General features: G+C 35.6%; 1 protein-coding gene across 2 annotated transcripts in view; it reads right to left on the bottom strand.

The window, feature by feature from the left end:
• The window catches only part of RNF217 (ring finger protein 217), a 119,595-nt gene that overhangs the window by 25,414 nt on the left and 74,155 nt on the right, over positions 1–20,026 (bottom strand). Inside the window, exons 2-3 of one of the 2 annotated variants that reach the window (XM_033100951.1) lie at positions 16,602–16,835; positions 3,394–3,558 (exon numbers count right to left, since the gene is read on the bottom strand). In XM_033100951.1, the coding sequence (XP_032956842.1) occupies positions 3,394–3,558; positions 16,602–16,835 (399 nt within the window). The remainder of the gene's footprint in view (positions 1–3,393; positions 3,559–16,601; positions 16,836–20,026) is intronic. The other variant, XM_033100960.1, reaches the window with a different exon arrangement.

Here is a 20,026-nt window from a genome sequence, read left to right as displayed (position 1 = left end):
GAAAGAAAGAAAACAGACCATTTCATCAAACTTCTGGTTGATAGATAACTTTTTAAGATTAGGAGCAAAATATGTATAAAATATATGTAAACATATAAATATATATACACATTTTATTTTCAATTTCATATATAGTATGTGTAAATTATTATATATATATAATTATATATATATATATATATATATATATATATATATATATATATGTAAATTGTGTGTGTGTACCAATCCAAAAAGAAAAACAATGATATATTTGGTCAAACAAAAAATTTTAAAAAGTAAAAGAAAATACACACACACACACACACACACCAATTAAGTAAAAAAACAAAAAAGATCACTGATACAAAAAAAAAACGTAGAAGCTAGAAGACAAAATATGCTAGAAATGGAGTTAATATTTTCAAATAAAGAGCTTATTATAATTTTGTAATAAAAAATATGTCCCAACCTGACCCAAACAAATGGGCAAAGAATATAAACATAAAATTTAAAACGGGGCATTACAAACTCAAAGATACATGAATTTATATTCAATATAAAAGCAAACAAGGAAATTCAAAACATAACAAAATATTTTTAAATTATTAAATTAGCATTTTAAAAATGCTTGAAATGCTAATAAGAAACACTCATAGAGGAACAGTTTCTCATATTTTTGTGATAGAATCATAAATTGTTTCAATCTTTTTGTAAAGCAAATTGCCAATCTGTACAAAATTCTAAAAACATTGATATCCTTTGACCCAGTGATTCTACGTTTAGAAATACATGCTTTTAAAGGTCCTAAATATGGAAAAACAACATATTCAAGATGAGTATCATCAACACATAATATATAACATGTAGATTTTTTTTTAAGAAAAATTCCGACCCAAAACAAAGCCAATTTTGGTATCCAATAGCAGAGGGATATTTAAACAAAGATTACATTATTAATAAAATAAATGTTATGAAAACTACTTAGTAACATGAGAAAGGTTTGACATATTAAGTGGAAAAACAAATAATGTCAAATTATCTGCACAGTACAATTAAAACTTAAAAAAAAAGTTACTTAAATAGGGGAATGACTGAGGAGACACACTAAATATGTTAATAGTGAGTGAGAATATTGGAATGGCAAGATTCCAGGTAAATTTTTTCCCTCTCTTTTCCAAATTTCTATTATATCTTATATGACTTTTACAAATAAAATAATCATTTAAAAATCAAAATTATTATTGAATCATGAGTTAGTCTAAACAACTACACCTATGCATGTTATAAAAATAGAAATATACTTTAGTCACAACAAAATTTTAAATACATTTGATTATCGTTATTGAAAACATATTCATATGAAAATATATAATCATTGTTTTGTTCTCCTGGAAGCATTGTATAAAATTTTTCTTTTTCACAAACTCCTAGAATCTTCCTTTTTTATATTTACAAATTTAAAAGGATTATTTATGAAAGTAAAAGCCTTGGACTACAAAATAAATATTAATCCACTGAGTAATATCTCCGCACTGATTTCTATTATAAGAATAGAAATATTTCATGGATAAAATACAATTAAAGGTCCAAGAGAAAAATCACAATTAAGAAAATGCAAAGCTTTAAGTTCATATGCTTAAAAGAAATCTGAAACCATTTGTATTAAAAACAAGTCATAAAATATGACTTAAACTGACATCAATTTTATGGAACTTAAATCTCCCCAGAAAGTAGATTATCTGCTACAAGATATTCATCTTCCTTGGCTCCTTCATAAAAGGTAATTCCTTTTAAAGCCCTAACCTTTTAGTATTACTTCCAAAGGGAATCAGCATCTATACTTCCTCTTAACTCTATATTTGTTAAAACTGGGGGAAGTTTTTAGTGCATTCAGTAAAGCCCTTACAGTTGGGTGATTTTTCTTTCTATACATTAGAGTCCATTTAATGTTAGATGAAGAGATTGCGGTAGCAAATGTATGTTTTTATGTATTACTTCAATTCATTCAGAGTTTCCCCAATGTATAATGCTGCAGTATTGCTCATTCAGCATGTCTCACAGCCAGGGTAACTGGTAATTGTTTTCACAGCTTTCCAGAGAGATGTAAAGTATATTTATGTACAAAGTGTTCAGTAGAATGACTTAACAGCACTCCTAAATTCCTACTAACATTTGTTTAGTATAAAACTGAACAGTAGCTTTGAATGAACTGAAAAGGCAACAACAGAAACGGGGGAAAGGCCTTACTGTCTCATTGTTCTTAAGTGAATGAGGAATAAATATGTACTGAGCAATTAAATGCAGTGATCTGAAGCAGCCCTAAAGCCAAAAGGATAATTGCAGATGAATTTGCCTTCTACGGGGAAAACAAAGAGAGCTTTATTGCAAACATCTTTAGATCTCACTTTTAAGACAGCCAGGTCATCTAAAGTATTTCAAAAATTTTTTACAATTACCAAGAATGCGACATGTTATTTTAGGCAACAGTTTTACTTACTATATGTATAAACTAGTATTTGAATTTGGCATTATGAATGTGTGCATTATGTTCATGCTCATTAATCAGTTTCAGATATACTTTTATTACTTCAAGTGGGATTCACAATGATTAATTTAAAAACTTTTCTGATAATTCAAATTTCATTTATCTGGCACCAAGTCTCCAGGAAGGAATTGCAGAATTGTTCCTAAAAGAAAATTTAGACATGATTTCCAAAAATTGGCAAAAAGGGGAAACCACATAGGGTAGAGTGCACATATACATGTAGTGTATAATTTTCTAAAGTGAGCTTTAAATAAAACCTTCCAATTTCAACAATTCCTATCCTGAAAGCATCAAATCCAAGGTTTTCAGGCTGGACTCGTTGATTTCTCTATAGGAGACTCTTTCTGGGAATTCATAAAATTACTAAGCCCTGATTTTAGCTATTAGCTTCTATCTCTCCAGATTTGCAAAAAAACAAATGATCAGTTTAACATAATCCTAAAATGATCAGCAATGGCAGAGGGGAAGAAAAGCAAAGGATTACAAGTATTCAGAGCTTGCTTAACGGAAGTGATTATAGCACATGTGGCAAAGTGGAAATAATACTTGTATATCATTTTCATTCTAGCTTCTCCCTGTATACACATTTCCATTTTTAAATGGAAAATAAGAATTTGGACGTTTAAAATCAATATTTATAGGTAGACTCCTTCAATTTTGAAATGTAATACAAATAAGGATATGCATTGCTTTTATATCAAATCTTCAATTTAGTTACTCTTCACAAATGAAACAGCAAATACTCTTTCTCTCCATACCTGCATTAAGAAAGTTATACATTTGATTTACTTCAATATTGTAATATTATTGTTCAACGATATTCAGATGCACGCGTTTCTGTCCTTTCCTCCTAAAGGTTATCTCACCTTGCACTTTGGACACTTCTGGGCATTCCTCTGCCCATGCTCAATTTCGCTGGCCCAGTGACGCAACAATTTGTCTCCTTTTTTGTATTCCTTGCAGTTAACACCTTCATGCCAAGGAGAGTGGCACTTAAAACACCAGATGAATTGGCAAGTGGGGCACTGGATCTGTGTAAGGAAAAGTAGTATTAAGTACTTCAATATTTGTAGAAATATTGAAAGTGTCTAAAGGATAAGAATGGTGATGCTTGGGGAAATTAGCTAAAAGGTTGTAATTCGTCCAGATTTAAAATAGCTCCCCCTCCACAAGACCTAAAATACAATAAGATATGACTATTCTATTATTAAAGGAGGAAAGAATTGCTTTGACATGGATGGCTTGGCTGTATGTAGACTATACTGGAATTAAACAGTTGGGACACTCTGCAAACCAATTTGGCCTTAAGAAAATCGCCAAGATTGAAACACAGAGTAAAACCTGTGGCTCATGATGCCCCAAATCCACACACACTTAAATTCGCCTTCCCCTTGAACCAATTTCTCAGGCATTTCCTTTGTTCTTTTTATCAGTGGCTTCATTCACTTTTATAAAATCAAAGCCCTTCAGATGCTTCATCAAATAAAATACACTGGCAAGTAAACTGCTATACCAGCATTTGCCATGAAGCATCATCTGAAATAATGGATAACCCTGGTTTGCTATTAATCTAAGAGAGGTTAATTATAAAAAATAATATAAAGGATTCTGTTAGAAATATATCACTATGGTGGCTCTGTGGCCTGTACTTCGGAAACCATCATAAAAATGTCTTTGTATTTTCACTGTGTGGCGGTGTATGTGAGAATGTGTTTGTATGTTCATTGAAAGTATTTTTCTTCCATTTGACATGGGATATATTTTATCTGACTTCCTTAATTTTAAACGACAGTGGAGTATTCCATCCTCACACAGGATTTCTGGTCCTCACTCTCTAAACACCTAAGGGGATAACTTAATTTTTTTTATCCTTGTTTGATTAAAGTGAATTAATAAAATGTCTCACTATGAACAACATTGATAACTGACTGTTCTCTGTGCTCTTGCATATGACTTTACCGTAGTATGAGTGAATTTACTGACTACATTTTGAAGATCAGTTAGAATTTCTTTTGGTAAACTATACAATATCACTACTTACTTTTTTGGAAAACTACATTTTGGACAATGGTCGTTCCAATATATACATTAACTGAGTGCCAATTGTAATAACAATTCTTTGATTTATAACTCAAAAAAGCACTGCAGTTTTCACTTATGTCAAGAATAGATAGTTCTTCCTAGGCAAATATGAAGTAACAAAAGTACGTTTGCTTTTAATTTATATCAAAACAAAATAATATTTTGTCATAAAATTTTTAAGTCTTCATGTTTATTTATTTGTTGAAATTGTTATATGGTAATATTTGTACTGCTATATTACAAGCATTACTCAGTTTTATCAACAAAATAATGCTGCAAAGTAGGTATAAACATCACAAGTTTACAGATGAGGAAACTAAGGCTCACAGAGATTAAAAAACTTGCCAAAAGTAGCATAGCAAGTATGTGTTAAGAATACATTTAAACAAAGTCTGTCTGGCTCCAAAGCCAGCATTCTTTTCACCGTGCCAAAACTCTTCTTCATACTAAACAGCATTTTTAATTTGACAAATGCAAACCAAAATGTAGAAGCCAAAGAAGGTCATGTGGTTAAACTATTTAGTAAGTCAGAAATTTACATGATTATTAACATAAGGTGAACCTTGAAAAACTCTTTCAAGATTTTATTCCCATAAATTAGGATAATCCTTCTGTGTGTGTGTGTGTGTGTGTGTGTGTGTGTGTGTGTGTGTGTGTGTTTTATGGGACATTATTAATCAGTCACTTAAAATAACCATTTTTGCCTTTTCTAATATTTAAGGGGAAAATAAGTCATTTTAAAAGTAAGACTGAGTTAAAGTAGGTGACCTCCCAATAATAGAATATAAAATGATCATTCCCTTGTGTCCTTGAAACATGAAAAATTGATATAAATATTACATGGGGCCTAAGTGAATGTAATTTCCTAACATAATAAATGAACTGGGGAAGACATCAGAAGACTTTGCTTATCCTCACCCATCTGCCATTATGTCAGAAAGATCTGAATACTTAACTCAGTTCTCTTCTTTTAGACATTACTCATAATTCTAAATAACTAGACTCTAGCATCGTCAGAAAACAAAACTTTGATTTTTAATCAGTCAGTCTTAGATCATATTTATGAAATGAAAAGAAGAATACATGTACCGGTGCTTTGAAACTAACTCTATGGATATCAGACAATACACTGGTTCAAGGGTCTTTGTGGCCAAATTCTGAATTATCACATCTGTGGATCTCTAATGAATACAGTACAAACGTGTGATCCTCCTAAAGTAAATGAGAATGATAACAAACGTCCAATACTTGGTGTCCATACCCAGGACTCTGGCTCTCCACTCCTCATAATGAACAACCAGGTCCTACTGCAGAGCCAGCTCTCCCCATCGGCGCAGACTTGAGGGCAAACTGTGCAAACAGTTTGGCAGCAAACTCTCATGTGAAGATGAATAATTTAAACCCAGACCCAACTGCTTCCTGTTTCTCACCGGAAACATTAAAACTGTTGCTTTGCTTTGGATTAAAATAACACAAGGACGAAGAGCTGACCCCAATAATCTTGCTATTCAGAAACTGCACTTGAATTGTCTAAGTACTATTTGATCTGACGATGGCTTCTTCATTTGGACCTTAATCATATTCACAATTGGCCTTATAGAAAACACATACAGACAACCATTCCTTTATTTATATTTATTCCTCCACATGAAATGCCATCTCACAACCACAGACCTCCCATACAGAGTGCCTGCCTTCTGATTAATTATATTCACACAGGTCACCATGCTCTATCCTTGCTACTCAAAGTGTGGTCATAGGAGTAGCAACACCAGCGTCATCCGGGAGCTTAAAGGAAACAAAGAATTCACGTCACACCCAGACCTACTGAATCAGAGTCTGCATTTTCACAACGCCCCCACCACCCACCCCCTCGATGATTCATAGACATGCTGAAGTTTGAGAAGCACTGCTCTATACCAGAGGACCCCATTTCCTTGGCACCTGATTTACACCAGGGATGAGTCCCTAAGCCAAAAACAGGTATCCACTGTCTGGCAAGCAGTCTGAGGTGGCTGGCATGAGCTTTGTGCAGCAGGGTGCTTATTGTAGAATAGAGATTAGCAAAGTCTGACTTTCCCTCTTGAGGAATGAAATGGGGATACATATATACCTTTGCTGTGGAGGCAAAGACAGAGAAGAGCTGAGTCACCACAATGCAGATAACAGGGAAAGAAACAACAGACATTCACGCCTAGTGAGACGATAAATGAGCTCTCATTCTACCAGACTTTGTGCTGGATTCTCTGGAAGGCCTGTCTGGGTGGCTGCTGACCCTGCTTCCCTGTCCTTCCTACTTCCTGTGCAGCCTTACAGTGAACCTCATTAACTGAGGTAGCTTGAGACAGAGCACATCTCTGCTTCTTATAGTTGGAGAAAGTCCAATTAATACAATCTGTCTACTGAAATCTTACCCAGATCAAATGCTACTTGTTTCAAGATGTCCTCCCTGTTCCTCCCAACCAGATTCAGTATCTGTCTTATAGAACATGGAGATGTTTAATCTCCCTAACAGCCTGCAAGTTCACTGCAGGCAAAGGCTGTGTCTCCCTCATCCTGTGTTTCCTGAATTAAGTAACACAGAGCTTCTGGCACATGGTAGGTACTCAGTAAATTACTCCTAAAATGAATTATTTTGCATATAGCCAATACTGCACATTGGCTAATATTAAATGACTTTAGAGAAAACCAATATATCTAATTTATGACCAGTGACTGAGATGATATCATTACTTCTTAGATTAGCAGATGAGGTTTAGTAAATATTTTATCCACATGACATTTTACTGAGCATAATGATTAATGTGTAAAGTCTTCTACAAGAAGCAAGGCTGCAAGTATTTCAAGAATAAACTAATCAGAGTTAGGAATCTTGATTAACTTGTCTCAGAATCCATGAAAGATAAAAGGACTTTATATTATATTTTTAACTTTTGAATTCCCTTAGTTTTTCCAGAAATCAAGGCTACAATAACACTCAGATGACAAGTTAAACCAACCCACATTTCCTAAGTAAATGGTATTTTTCTCTTGACAGTTCATCAAGTTCGTCATGCCAAATAAAGAAAAACTCATAAAATAATAAGAGTCCAGAACCAAATAATACCCCAGATAAGTCTTTTCTGGCTAAATTCTATATACTCCTATATACATAACTATTTTAAATAAATCACAAAATCATTACTTATCAAACTCAAAATATTAGACAACATCCACATGTAAATGTAGCTTGCAAATATAAGCTAACTCAGTTTTTCAAGAACAATTTGCTTTATTAGAACTTCAGATGAAGACAAATAATAATAAAACATATTCACAATTCGTTTGCTCATTCAACAAATATTTATTAAACACCTTCAAGTAGCAGATACTGAGTATACTGATTTTAGGCACATAGAAAGGAATTACAATTCTTATCCTCAAGGAATTTATAGAAGGCAGATATATATAAACCCAGAGAGGTATAAAACCATGTAATAACTGCTAGAGTAGAAGCTTAGACAAGTGGGTCCCATGGGAAAGGTGTTTCAGGGAATGCTGGAGGGTAGAGGTTGGAGAGAATGTGACCTTGAAATAAAAGTGGAAGGTCACTGGGACAACTGATGGGGTGGCACTTCTGGAAGAGGTCCCAGCCTACCCCTCCACAGAGGCCTGAGATCACATGGTGCATTGGGGAAATAGCAAGTGTTCCAGTGTAGCCCAGAGATGTCACTTCAGCTGTCTTGACCCTGAGCCTTGCCAAAGTGCCCCCAAACCGGGTCCAATTACTCTTACATTAATATTCCTTTATTCCTGATGTGTCTCTCAAAATACACCGTGGTCCAGAAACACCTTATGTGAAACATGTAAAACTTATGGCTGTCAGACTAGGATTATGTTCTAAATAATCAATATGCAAATAATATGGGGATCTCATAGTTATAAAAAGTTTTGTAACATCTTATATGGTTTTCTTGAAGAGGAGAAGATTCTGAAGAAATGCAGGGTATTACAGAGATGAGTAAAGAAGTATTTGATGCATGGCTGCAAATACTTTCAAGGAAGCACTATCTCCTACCCTAGATCATATCCTAAAGCAGCAATGGCAGTAGAGACTCTCCAAATGGGAAAACGTGGTTTGACTTCTCACCTTGATTTTTTTTATTGAGGTAAAATTGGTAGGTTTCAGTTGTACAAAATTGTGATTTGACATCTGTATACACTACAAAGTGATCACCCCCAAAAACCTTCACCATAAAATTGACACCCTTCACCATTTTGCCACCCCCTCCTCCATCACTAACCCACTTCCCTTTGGGTAACCACCAATGTTCTCTGTATCTATGAGTTTGTTTTGTTTGTTTGTTTTTCACTTGATTCTTATTCCCTAAGATTTTACCTCCTACTTGGGGATTTCTCCCTGAATTTAGTGCCAGTAACACATGGGCTTCATGAAGCACTGCTCCCTGATCACAGTCCAAATGTGGCCAAGCAACACTTCCCTTAATTTTTCAAAGCATAACAGAAACTAAACCGGAAAATGAAACGGAAAGTTTCTTAAAGATTGGGGACCAAATGGGGACAAAAACAGTAACACATGACAAGATAACCTATATGGAGATACAGTAGTTACTCATGTAAATCACCTTACCCACCTCCTTCATATTGGTTTCCAGGCTCCTTTGACATAAGCCACTCGCTATTTATTACACAGTACTAGCTTTTCATTTCAGTACTAGCTTTTCTTTTCCATCTGAGTGGCATGGTCTTCTAGGGTAGCATGTCAGAGTTTAAGAAATATGGGTTTTATCCTTTGAAAAAAGTCCTCTCTCCCCAATTTGAAAATCCAGTTTCATACCAATCCATCTTGCTTCTACTGCCTGAAAAGACCTTTTTTATAGAGTCTTCCTCTAAATCTCAAAAGCAAGGCCCAGAGAAGTCTCTGTCTGAGTCTATTTCTTGTCTTAGGACCCACCTCTTCATAGATGAATATACAGGGTACTAGAAGATTCTGCCCTGAGCTGTGCAGCCCAAACTCACTAGCCAAAGTGTGGCATCATCCTGCTTTCAATAGGATACTCTATTCTGAACACAATAGAATAAGGCTAACGTCTCCCAGAGATACCCCCAGGAAGTAGTAGGAAGGCCATCTAATTACATAGTCATATGAGGAAATAGGCATATTTTCTGGGACCATTAGGTGAAAGCAGGAGAATGACAGATCTCAGCCCTAAGGTCACAAAGAATTCTTTCAACACGAAAGGGAATGATTCTCTAAGCAGCAAGTTCCTTAACAATGGAAGTGTTGAATCTGTCTGAAAGGCCAACTGGGAGACATTTTGTAGAAAGGATTCATGCTCATGTTGACTACTGCATTACGTTCCCTTACAGACGTGAGAGGGTAAATGTGGCAAGGTACATGGTAGATGAGAAACGCAGTCCTGACATCTTCCAGACCACTTTATAGGGAGCACCGGACTTGTTGACTTTTACTCACTACTCAGCAGTTCAGCAGAGAGAAATGATTCTTCACTTGTACCTGGTGCTAAAGATCCAAGGGATGAGGTGATGAAGTGAAAAAAACATACAGTTCTCAGTCCCATTGCAGGTCCGTTTATGGGAGCTGTGAGCCTTGATTATGACAATTATTTTAGTGTTGTTTTTTTTTAATCATTAGATCTAGGCTAAAATATCAAATGAATTCCAATATTTGGCTTTTGTTGTTAGAAGTTCAAACAAGTAAAGACTCTATAAAGTATTATGGCTAATTTATGCATCAAGAAAGCAGCAAAGAACTGTAGCAAAGCATGTCACTAGTAACCAGAGGGAGAAATTCATACTAATACAATTTAGTAGGCCTGCGTCACAGATGAGTGTTACACATTTTTCAAAGGTAACATGTATAACACACCCTTTGTTTAAGCTGGCTTCATTAAACTGGGCTAGACGATTTCATCTTTCTCTCCCTCACAAATCTATGCTAGCAGCAATCATTCCAGGAAATACACTTGTTTTTATTGGCTCCTGACATCAATGATGCATTAATGCCAAGAGAAAACAGTGTCTGTCATAAACTAAACTGATCTTGCAAGGCTGAGGCACAATCTGATTCTTAATTTGTAAACACTGTCAACTTAAAGTGATGGTGTCAGAAAAAAACCAAAGAGCAAAGCAACATGCTAATTGAACTTTCATGGGAAAGCTTTAAACATTTTTATACATGGAAAAAATTCTCAAAACATCTTTACTAGATGGAAATTTAAACACCATTCATTAATTCATCTATCTATCTATCTATCTATCTATCTATCTATCTATCTATCTATCTGCTTGTTAATGAAAATTATTTATTGGAAGCACCACTGAAGAAGTGCAGCCGGGATTTGAACAGAGGATTGACAGGCCCCCAGAGACAGAAAGAGTGGAAAGTCATTGCCATCCCTAGGACCAAAGAAATAAGGGAGGAAAGAAATTTCTGGAGCCCTGTGAGAATTATAAACATGAGGGAGGGGCCACCTAGACAGAAGCTGCAGTCATGGAGGGACACAAGCATTGCCAGAACTTTGCACTGAATTAGGAAGGGAGTGAAGAAGTAAAGCATCTACCATTCTCCCCCTCCACCCTCCTGTCTTCTGCCAATGCCAACCCGTGGCAAAACCCAAACAGAAATTAGGATGGTAAGGAATCTGGAGAAGCAGTCCAAAGAGGCAACTTTCTGGAGTACAGCACAGGTCAGAGATGGTTCAATAATAGACAGAGGAATAGGGTAAAACTGAGTATTACCCAAATCCCAGCCTTTCACCTAAGCACATTTTAAAGTACACCAATTAGGAATAACAAACCCATTGATTTGATTATATCTTCAAAGACCTTAGAAAAGCTCTTTTACTACATGAGGATATAATGTATTTGTGCAGTTTTATAAAATGTGATTTCTACCCAGAGGGTTTATAATTACAAGAGAGAAAAAAGAATGCTAAACATATAAGGTAAGAGGAAGTTTCCCCAGGATATTTTATTGGCGTTTTTTCTTTTACCTTATGATGAGTCAAATCACCATTCTGTGAGTTATCAGTTTTCCTTGATATTTGTGGGAAGAGTGGGGTTTATTACTAGTTTCGCCTGAAGGAAACCATAAATAGAATTCCTTCTCTTATAACATATTCCCTGTGTTGATTTATGCATGCTCTTCAACTCACTCCAAAGCAATATGAAAAGGGGGACCATTTCTTGGTTGACACTTGGAAATAAGAAGGAAACCTAGAACTGCCCCATATCTCAGTACAACTCCTGGAAGGAAAATAACTACATTTAATCATTTTCAATCCTCTCCTCTCTTCCATGAAAAACTAACTTTCCCTACTTCTCCAAATATCCTTTTCTTCATTTCTGTGAATTCAATGACCACCACCCCCACCCCCTCAAATGTTAATTCTTTCCAAAAGATCACTGCTGAGCATAAGAATCTCTTTGATGCCTAAAAGGGTCTTCAAACTTAACATTATCAACACACTTTAAACTAGTTTTCCACTCCCCAAACTCAGTCGTCTTCCTCAAGACACAGTCAATTTTCATTCCTCCTTTATTCACATCATGTGTCAGTCACCCAATCTTTTATTCTGCCTCTATTCTTTTTGACTCTTCCATTCCCTTCCCAATAACCCAGGGTCGCTCATTCTGCTGCCCTTGCCAAAAATTAGCACAGCATAATAATTTGTAGCATGTTTTGAGCACTTAGGATGTATCAGACAGGGCGCTGAACACTTTGTATGTGTGATTTTGTTGAATCCTTACTATACTCTTATGACAGGTACTGTTACTACCCGCAGTCACCACTGAAAGATGTGGAAACTGTATCCAAGGTTACAGAGCTAGTATGTGGAAGGCTGAGAGTTTAAATCTAGTTTGAAGCCAATGCTCTGACCTACCTTTTCCAGCGTGGCAAATTCAAAAATTCAAGGCTTAGTTTAATGTGTATATTCTTTAATGAAGCTTTCCCAATCTCTCCTGTGCTACCAGCATTTTCCATTCACATTTATTACAGTACACATTATTATTTGTGCATTGGCCCATTTATTATTTCCTTCAACGAATGTATTTTGAGAACATACTCTGTCAGACATAGTGCTTGATACAGGTTATCAGCAATATGCAAGCGTGGGCCTGGCCTCCTAAGAGACGAGTGAGAAAGAGAAACTGTAAACAAATAACCACACAAATACACCACAGAATCCCAGATGATAATTGCTACGGAGAAAAAACTTCAGGTGCTGGTAATGGGTCTATCTTCAGGCATCAAATGAGTGCCATTAAAGCCATTACTTCAACATCTTTATTTTCCCACCACCAACTTGTTCCCTATATTGACATGCAGTTGGAGTTGTATTAATAAATTATAGGAGCTGTTTAGATTAGAAATTAGATTTCAAATTGGAAGCTGAAATCCACCTTGTAGAAATGGAATGGTATAACTTTTTGGAAAGAGTTACAGAGTTAAGAAGATAAATATTATGAATGAAAAAGACTAGATGTGACCAAAGGCAAGGTTGTCGCAATGTAAATCCCTCAGTTTAGGAATGCACTGGTTCTATTTGATATAGTATGAGTTTGACAGAGTGCAGAGCATAATGAAAAGCTCTATTTACTCAAACTTTTGCTGGAAGGGAGATGGTAAGTGAGGGCCTAGAAGGATAAACTGGCACTTAAGAGTTCTTGTAACTGCTGGCTGATATGTTCTGTTTTACCCCTTTTACATCTGCTGAGTATATAAAAAATTTAACAAGTGGTTATTTACAAAAACCTATTCAAACTGAAATCTCCAAATATGATATTTTAGATCTCAAATTTCATGTGAGATGCTCTCAAATGTATTACCTGCTATGAAACAGCTGTGATATTTTCAAGCAGTCCTAACGTAGTATGTTAAGTGCTTCTGAATTGACAGCAGAAGCCATAATAAATGCTCAAGGAGTGACATCTTTGATCAAGATACTGTAACTCAATGATTGAAAAAGAATAATATACATTACAAGGGTTTTATAAATAGATACAAAACCCACTTTAGGCTGTAAATATAAAGAGATTTTAAATTGTTCAGACATGTTACACATTATTAGTAACCCCCCATTTCGGTTGCCTTACGACTCAATTTATTGCATTTGAATAATATGCATTTGACTACTTGAATTCAGCCCTCTTAAAGTTATGATAAATCACACCAATTTGGAAGTGGGTTCTGTTATTGGGGAAATGGAATTAAAAAAAAAATACAGCAAACCTAAAAATCATTCATTTGTTCACCACAAAGAGTGAAGATATTAGTCTCAAGTTTAGGGTGCTGCTGTAATCATGAATGTCACAGTTGGTTTGCTGGAGTATTCATGTCTCCACTCATAATATCCAGACAGGTAGAGCATGTAAATCAGGTAATTTATGTTAACATAAGAGCTTGGAGTTTCATGATGAAAAATGCTATATAAACATTATACTAAATAGTAAAAATCATTGCTTCAGGAATTGTTTGAATTAGCCCTAGGACTTTGTACAATATAGAACAGAGGGATTATTTATCTTTTCTATTATAGATCTTCTCTTCTACAAGAGTAAAGAAGAGTAACAACCAAAGTCATGCTCCAATTATGTGGTAACTTTATATTTCTTAAAAGTTGCTTAACAGTTTCACTTTATACTGAGATTTTCGTAGCTCACCCATTCCCACGAATTTTAACTGCTTCAGAAATCAATAACATTTTTTTTGTATTGAATTCCTCATCTTCCCAAAGCAAATTTCCTTCTCCTTTGCTCATCAAAAGTAAAAATCCGAGCTTATTAGATTTGAGATTTTGATCCATTTGCTCCCTACATCTCTTCTTACCTACAACGCAATTGGTAGACATTGGAGGAAGCCTGACATTGGGAAATGTTATCAGGATGCCCTAGGTTCACTCAGAATTATATAAATATTATATTTTTCAAATTGTCCATATTTTACTCTTAATACACATGCATTGTGATAAAATATACTCAACACAACAAAATCTGGTGATTTTGGATGAAATGAGATCTATAACATTTCACTATTGTTATAAATGCACCTTAAATTACACGTCCTTTCACCCATTTCATAAGAACAAGATTGTTTAAAATTATTTTCACTTTTAGTCAATTATATACACATGCTTTAATTAACACAAAATTCCAGAATAGTATAGTCTGAGTTTATGTATAAATTATATAAACATATATAATATATAAACTATATGTATAATATATAATTCTAAACATCATTTAGGAGCAAATAAAATATCCAAAGTTATGGAATAACAAGTCCTCTGAAAACTAGTAATTTCTGATAACATCAATAACTGAATAAAAATAAATTAAAATATCCAAAGAATATACAAACAAAAGTATTCTTTTGCTAAGTGAGCATTCAAAATCACTGTGAGGGTATTATTTTGTTATACAATTTTGTAACCTCAAAAATGCACTTTTTAGAGAAGAAAAAAAGGGGGAGTGTTTCTTGATAGTTATGCCTTAAAGAGACTAGCCTGCATAAAAATAGTAAATAAAAAAAAATTAACTGTGAGAGTCAAGCAATTTCAAAGATCAATACTCATTAAGAAGCTTTGACTAACCTAATCTAGCTCATCATTGCAATGGTAGAGGAAACACTTGCTAAATCATGGTGCCCTCAAAGCTACAGAATGAATAATGTAGTAACCACTGCTTCCAAGACATGAACATGGGCAAAAACTTACCTGAAATGGAGATGACTTCAAACAGCCTTTGAAACCACTTCATCCTGCCATTCTGCTGTAATGACAAGGATGAAAACTACTGCCACACGCCTCATCATTTTTCCACTTCATTTACTGCAAAGGTTCCCAATTCGGCTGCATATTAGAGTCACCCAGGGAGGCTCAAAAATTTGCCAGACAATTGTTCTGGGGCACTGGGGTGTCTGGAAGCTCTCCAGGTGATTCGAATGCACAGCCAGGGTTATAAATCAATGATTTGCTCCCATAGTTGCTGCCTTAGGTTTCCCTACCTTTTAGCCTTGCCCTCCTGTGACGTCCTCTAGGCTAACGCTGCCAGAATTAACTTTCTGTATGCCTACAGAATTCAGTTCAAACTTCTGAGCACAGCCTCAAAGAGTCAACATGATCTGCTCTTAACTACCTGCCTAATCTGTCCCCACTAACGCTACCAAACACTTCCTTTTAACATGGGCCTGAGCACTGACTCATCTCTTGCTCTGAAATGTTCTCCATTGTTTATCTGGCTGGGAAAAACAAAAACAAAAAAAACAAAAACACACACACAAAAAAACACACACACACCAAAAATGCATCTTCTCTACGAAGCCTTTCCTGACATCCTATCCTTAACTCCTCTGTCAATGTCTCAAAGCACAAGTGTATTGGTTTTTTTGTTTTTGTTTTTTGACTACTCATATGGAACTGTCATTTTAGAACATGTATCTCTCTCACCTTCATTACACATTTTTGGACCAAGGACTATATCATATATGCTTCTGTATCCCTGAAACTTAGCACAATGCCTAGCACATACTGGCATCTTGTATTTGCTGAATAAATGAATAAATGGTATTTTATACTGTTTTCACGTATGATAGACACAGCCCACAGGGACTCACACTGGGTCTACCAAAAAAGTCAAGCTTATACTAAATTAAAAAAAAAAAGTCTTAGTACTTATTTAATATTTAGTAATAGTAATGACAATTACTTTAAAGATTAGCCTTTTAATTAGGTTATGAGATGAATCTGAAACATGCTTAAAGTCAAAGAAAAACTTGAATTAAGTCCTCAAGAGTGCTGTCCTTTCATCAGCCTCCCGAAGCCATATATTTTCAGAATCATAGCCAACATATACTCACCTTCGACTCCAGTAAGGGAAGGAAGCCCACTTAATGCCCACCACAAGTTGGCCTAATTTGGCTGCTCCCATCATGTGACATCTAACCCACAACTCTGGTGAACATGCTTACTTTGTATTTGCTTTCTGATCTGGAAGGGGTGGGAATATGTCCTTTTTTCTTGAAGGTTGTAAAGTGCTTGCACTGAGGACATGGCTTGGTGCTGGAATCAATACGACCAAGTTCCAAGAAGTACTTATATTTGATGGAGTCTTCATGAGTTAAGTTATAGATCACCGTTGCTTCTTCTAGGAATTCAAAACATTCTGTGATAGGGCATTTGATTTCTACTTGGCCAACTTGTACCTGTGTGAAAGAACAGATAGGAGAGAAAACAAAAAGCTTTGGTTATTATATTGGTTATTACATCTTTTTTTCTTTATTTAATGACTATAGTAAAGGACGATCTGTCATTTTTTCATGACTCCTAACATAATAAATCATAGTTACTTTGGTTCCCATATTAAGCAGTAACACAATAATTAATCACTGTATTATGTTTCCAAAATGAGTTATAGAGTGTTTCAGCATTCTCTATCATTACATTTGTGAACTTAAATGGACTTAACCCACAGGCTCACCAAAGAAGCAAATTATCATCCCATCCTCTGGAAAGGCCAGGGTGAGACAGCATTTAGACAGTATGCCAACTAAAGGAACAGCCAGGATAGCAAGGTGTTTCAGATTTTTCAGCTTTACTAAAGAGTATCTCAGCATTAAACTTTGAGCACATTTAACTACTTGAAAAGGACAAAAAGGAACTTTTGAAATTACATATACATACAATATCTAATAATTTAAAAATCATTGCCAAAAATTAACTCTATTTTCCCTGACTCTTCCATGTAAAGAACATATGATAGTTCTTAATCAGAATCACAATACCAAGTAAGAAGGTTAAACCAATCACAGCAATGTAAAGAAAAAAATTCTAATAAGATTTGGCTACTACTTCGGTAATTTATAAAATGAATTTCTTCAAAGGACCACGGAGTTAGATTAGGAGAGGAAAAGGACACACTGGAATCCTACATTTGGCATTTGGTATGGAAGTCAGATATGGCTAGCATTAAAGATTACAATATAAGATCAAAGCACAAAGTGTGGACATAACTAAATTTTGAAAAAAGAAAATAAACTTTGAAATAAGGAGTACCTAGAATGTTCTCTGTAAATTGTGAACAATACCTCTTTATGTGCATGCTAGCATAATCTCTTTTGTCCGCTGTTACATAGCAAAGGGAGGCAGTGATAGCGCCAAATGCCAAACAATGCTAAACCATTTCTTTTTCACTTGGGTGAAACCGACATTCTGAGAAGGCAAAACACACTGAACTTAATGAAAAAAGTGTGCTTTGAAGACTGAAGGAAGAAAGGAGTAAAGCTACCTGGTTTGGGAAAAGAAAAACATCACTACAAAGAGCAATTAAAAAAATAAAAAACCTAAACTCACAGTAGCTTTTCTTTTAACTTTGCTGTTTATCTGGCAGACTTGAGGAAAGGTAGTTAAGAAGCTACAGGCTGAAAGATGCTTGGGAACAATATATTTAACACCAGTAAAGGACATGAGCCAAACTGATAATGAAATGAGCCTGCCTTTAGATTAAATTCCTGATTAATGCCCACCTGCTCACAGCATAAATTGCTACATAATTTTATGCTACCACCGCATAAAACACAGTCCAGAGAGGTTTTTCAAATAAAGCAATTTTTCTACTTTTTTTTGATGAGTCTTCCTATAGTTACAATCAGATTTTATTATCACACTTGTTACAGAGTTATGATAAAGTTATTATACCCCATCTTGTGTTTTATGATAAATTATTTAGAAACTGGCTTCATCAAGTATATAAGACATTTTATAAATTCATGAATGTTTCCTCTTGTAACCTGTTGACATTTATGAAGCATGATTCTGAGCCAGCTACTGGGTTAGGCACTGAAGCTTTGCAAGTGTTTATCAATCAGTCCAGTGGCCAGCACGATACAAGGTGACGAGCATGTATGACACGGTGAGTGTACCGCGTCAGGGAGGATATGGGGGAGACTCGGTAAGCCCACACTTGAGAGGACAAGAAGCCCACAAGAGGCTCCTTGGAAGAAGTGAGGTTTCAAGTGAGATCTTAAGATTAGTAGGAGTTAGCCAAACAAGGGTGAAGGGGTTTCAAGCAGACAGAAGATACGACACGGGCAAAGGCCTGGAGGCCTTTAGAGCAAGATGCCACAGCACACTGCAGCACAGATATCCGTATTTTCCCCACATCCCCACTGAGACAAATGCATACTAACTTAAAGATGTAGCCTTCCACGGACTGAAAAACAGGCAGTAAGAAGGGACCACAAATGTGAGGGTAGGAAGATGAGGCACTATAGAGAACTGGGACCAGAGTACATGAGAGAGTGTGAAACCTTAAGGAGTCCGGACGCTGTTCCTATGAAAATAGAAAACTTTGTTTTTTCAGCATGTGAAAGACAATTTATTTTCATTCCGCACAGAAGAGGCTCACTTTGGGCCATCTCTCGTGGCTCTTGTTTATCAGGGTATAGCATACGTTAGGGAGTAAGAGCCGGAATTTTTTACTCCCAGGTCAATGTTTTAATCTGGCCTCCTTCACATAAGTTTTTCTTTATTCTAACTACAAAAATAATAACAATGAAAGCATTAATTTCACAGCCCTTCAGGACCAGTCAGGTCTATAGAAATGGAATGTTGTTTAGGGACCAGAACAACGCAAGGCAGCTTAAGGGAACAGGTTACCTTGTTAGCCCTTCAGCAAGGCTGTTCATTACCTTCTATCATCCAACCAAGCACCCTGTCTTCTTCTTGGGTATTTCTCAAATCTGCCTGCAAATCTATTCCATTTCCATAGAACACATAATTTCCTTAAGCTTTCCCTCTCTTTGCACTTTGCCTATATACCTTCTTTTTGAAAGCTCCAAAATCCCTACTACGCTGTACCGAGCCAAATGATCTCATATTTTATTAAACAGATGGAAGCACCATGATCAGATTCCCTCATCTTCCCATTGCTAACTCTCCCAATCCATGTCCGTACCCACTTTTTCTGTCTTCTCTCCTTTTATAGTATACTGTGTTTCCCCGAAAATAAGACCTAGCTGGACCATCAGCTCTAATGCGTCTTTTGGAACAAAAATTAATGTAAGACCTGTTTAATTTTAATATAAGACCCGGTCTTATATAAGACCAGGTATAATAAATAATATAATATGATATAATATAATACCAGGTCTTATATACTATAATAAAACATAAGACCAGGTCTTATATAAATTTTTGCTCCAAAAGACGCATTAGAACTGATGGTCCGGCTAGGTCTTATTTTCGGGGAAACACGGTAGGGCCTGAGTCTACTTCCTAGACAACTGCATGAGTCTCTTGAAGTGTTTGTTGAAAATTCAAGTTTCCTGGCCCACCCGGGACCAACAAAATTTTAATCACTGCTGGTAAGCTAGTCATTGGCAGTTTGGAATAATTA

Source organism: Rhinolophus ferrumequinum, chromosome 3 (assembly GCF_004115265.2).
Source record: "Rhinolophus ferrumequinum isolate MPI-CBG mRhiFer1 chromosome 3, mRhiFer1_v1.p, whole genome shotgun sequence".
Classification (NCBI taxonomy): domain Eukaryota; kingdom Metazoa; phylum Chordata; class Mammalia; order Chiroptera; family Rhinolophidae; genus Rhinolophus; species Rhinolophus ferrumequinum.
The sequence above is the reverse complement of the archived record's forward strand: the minus strand, read 5'-3'. Positions and strand labels throughout refer to the sequence as shown.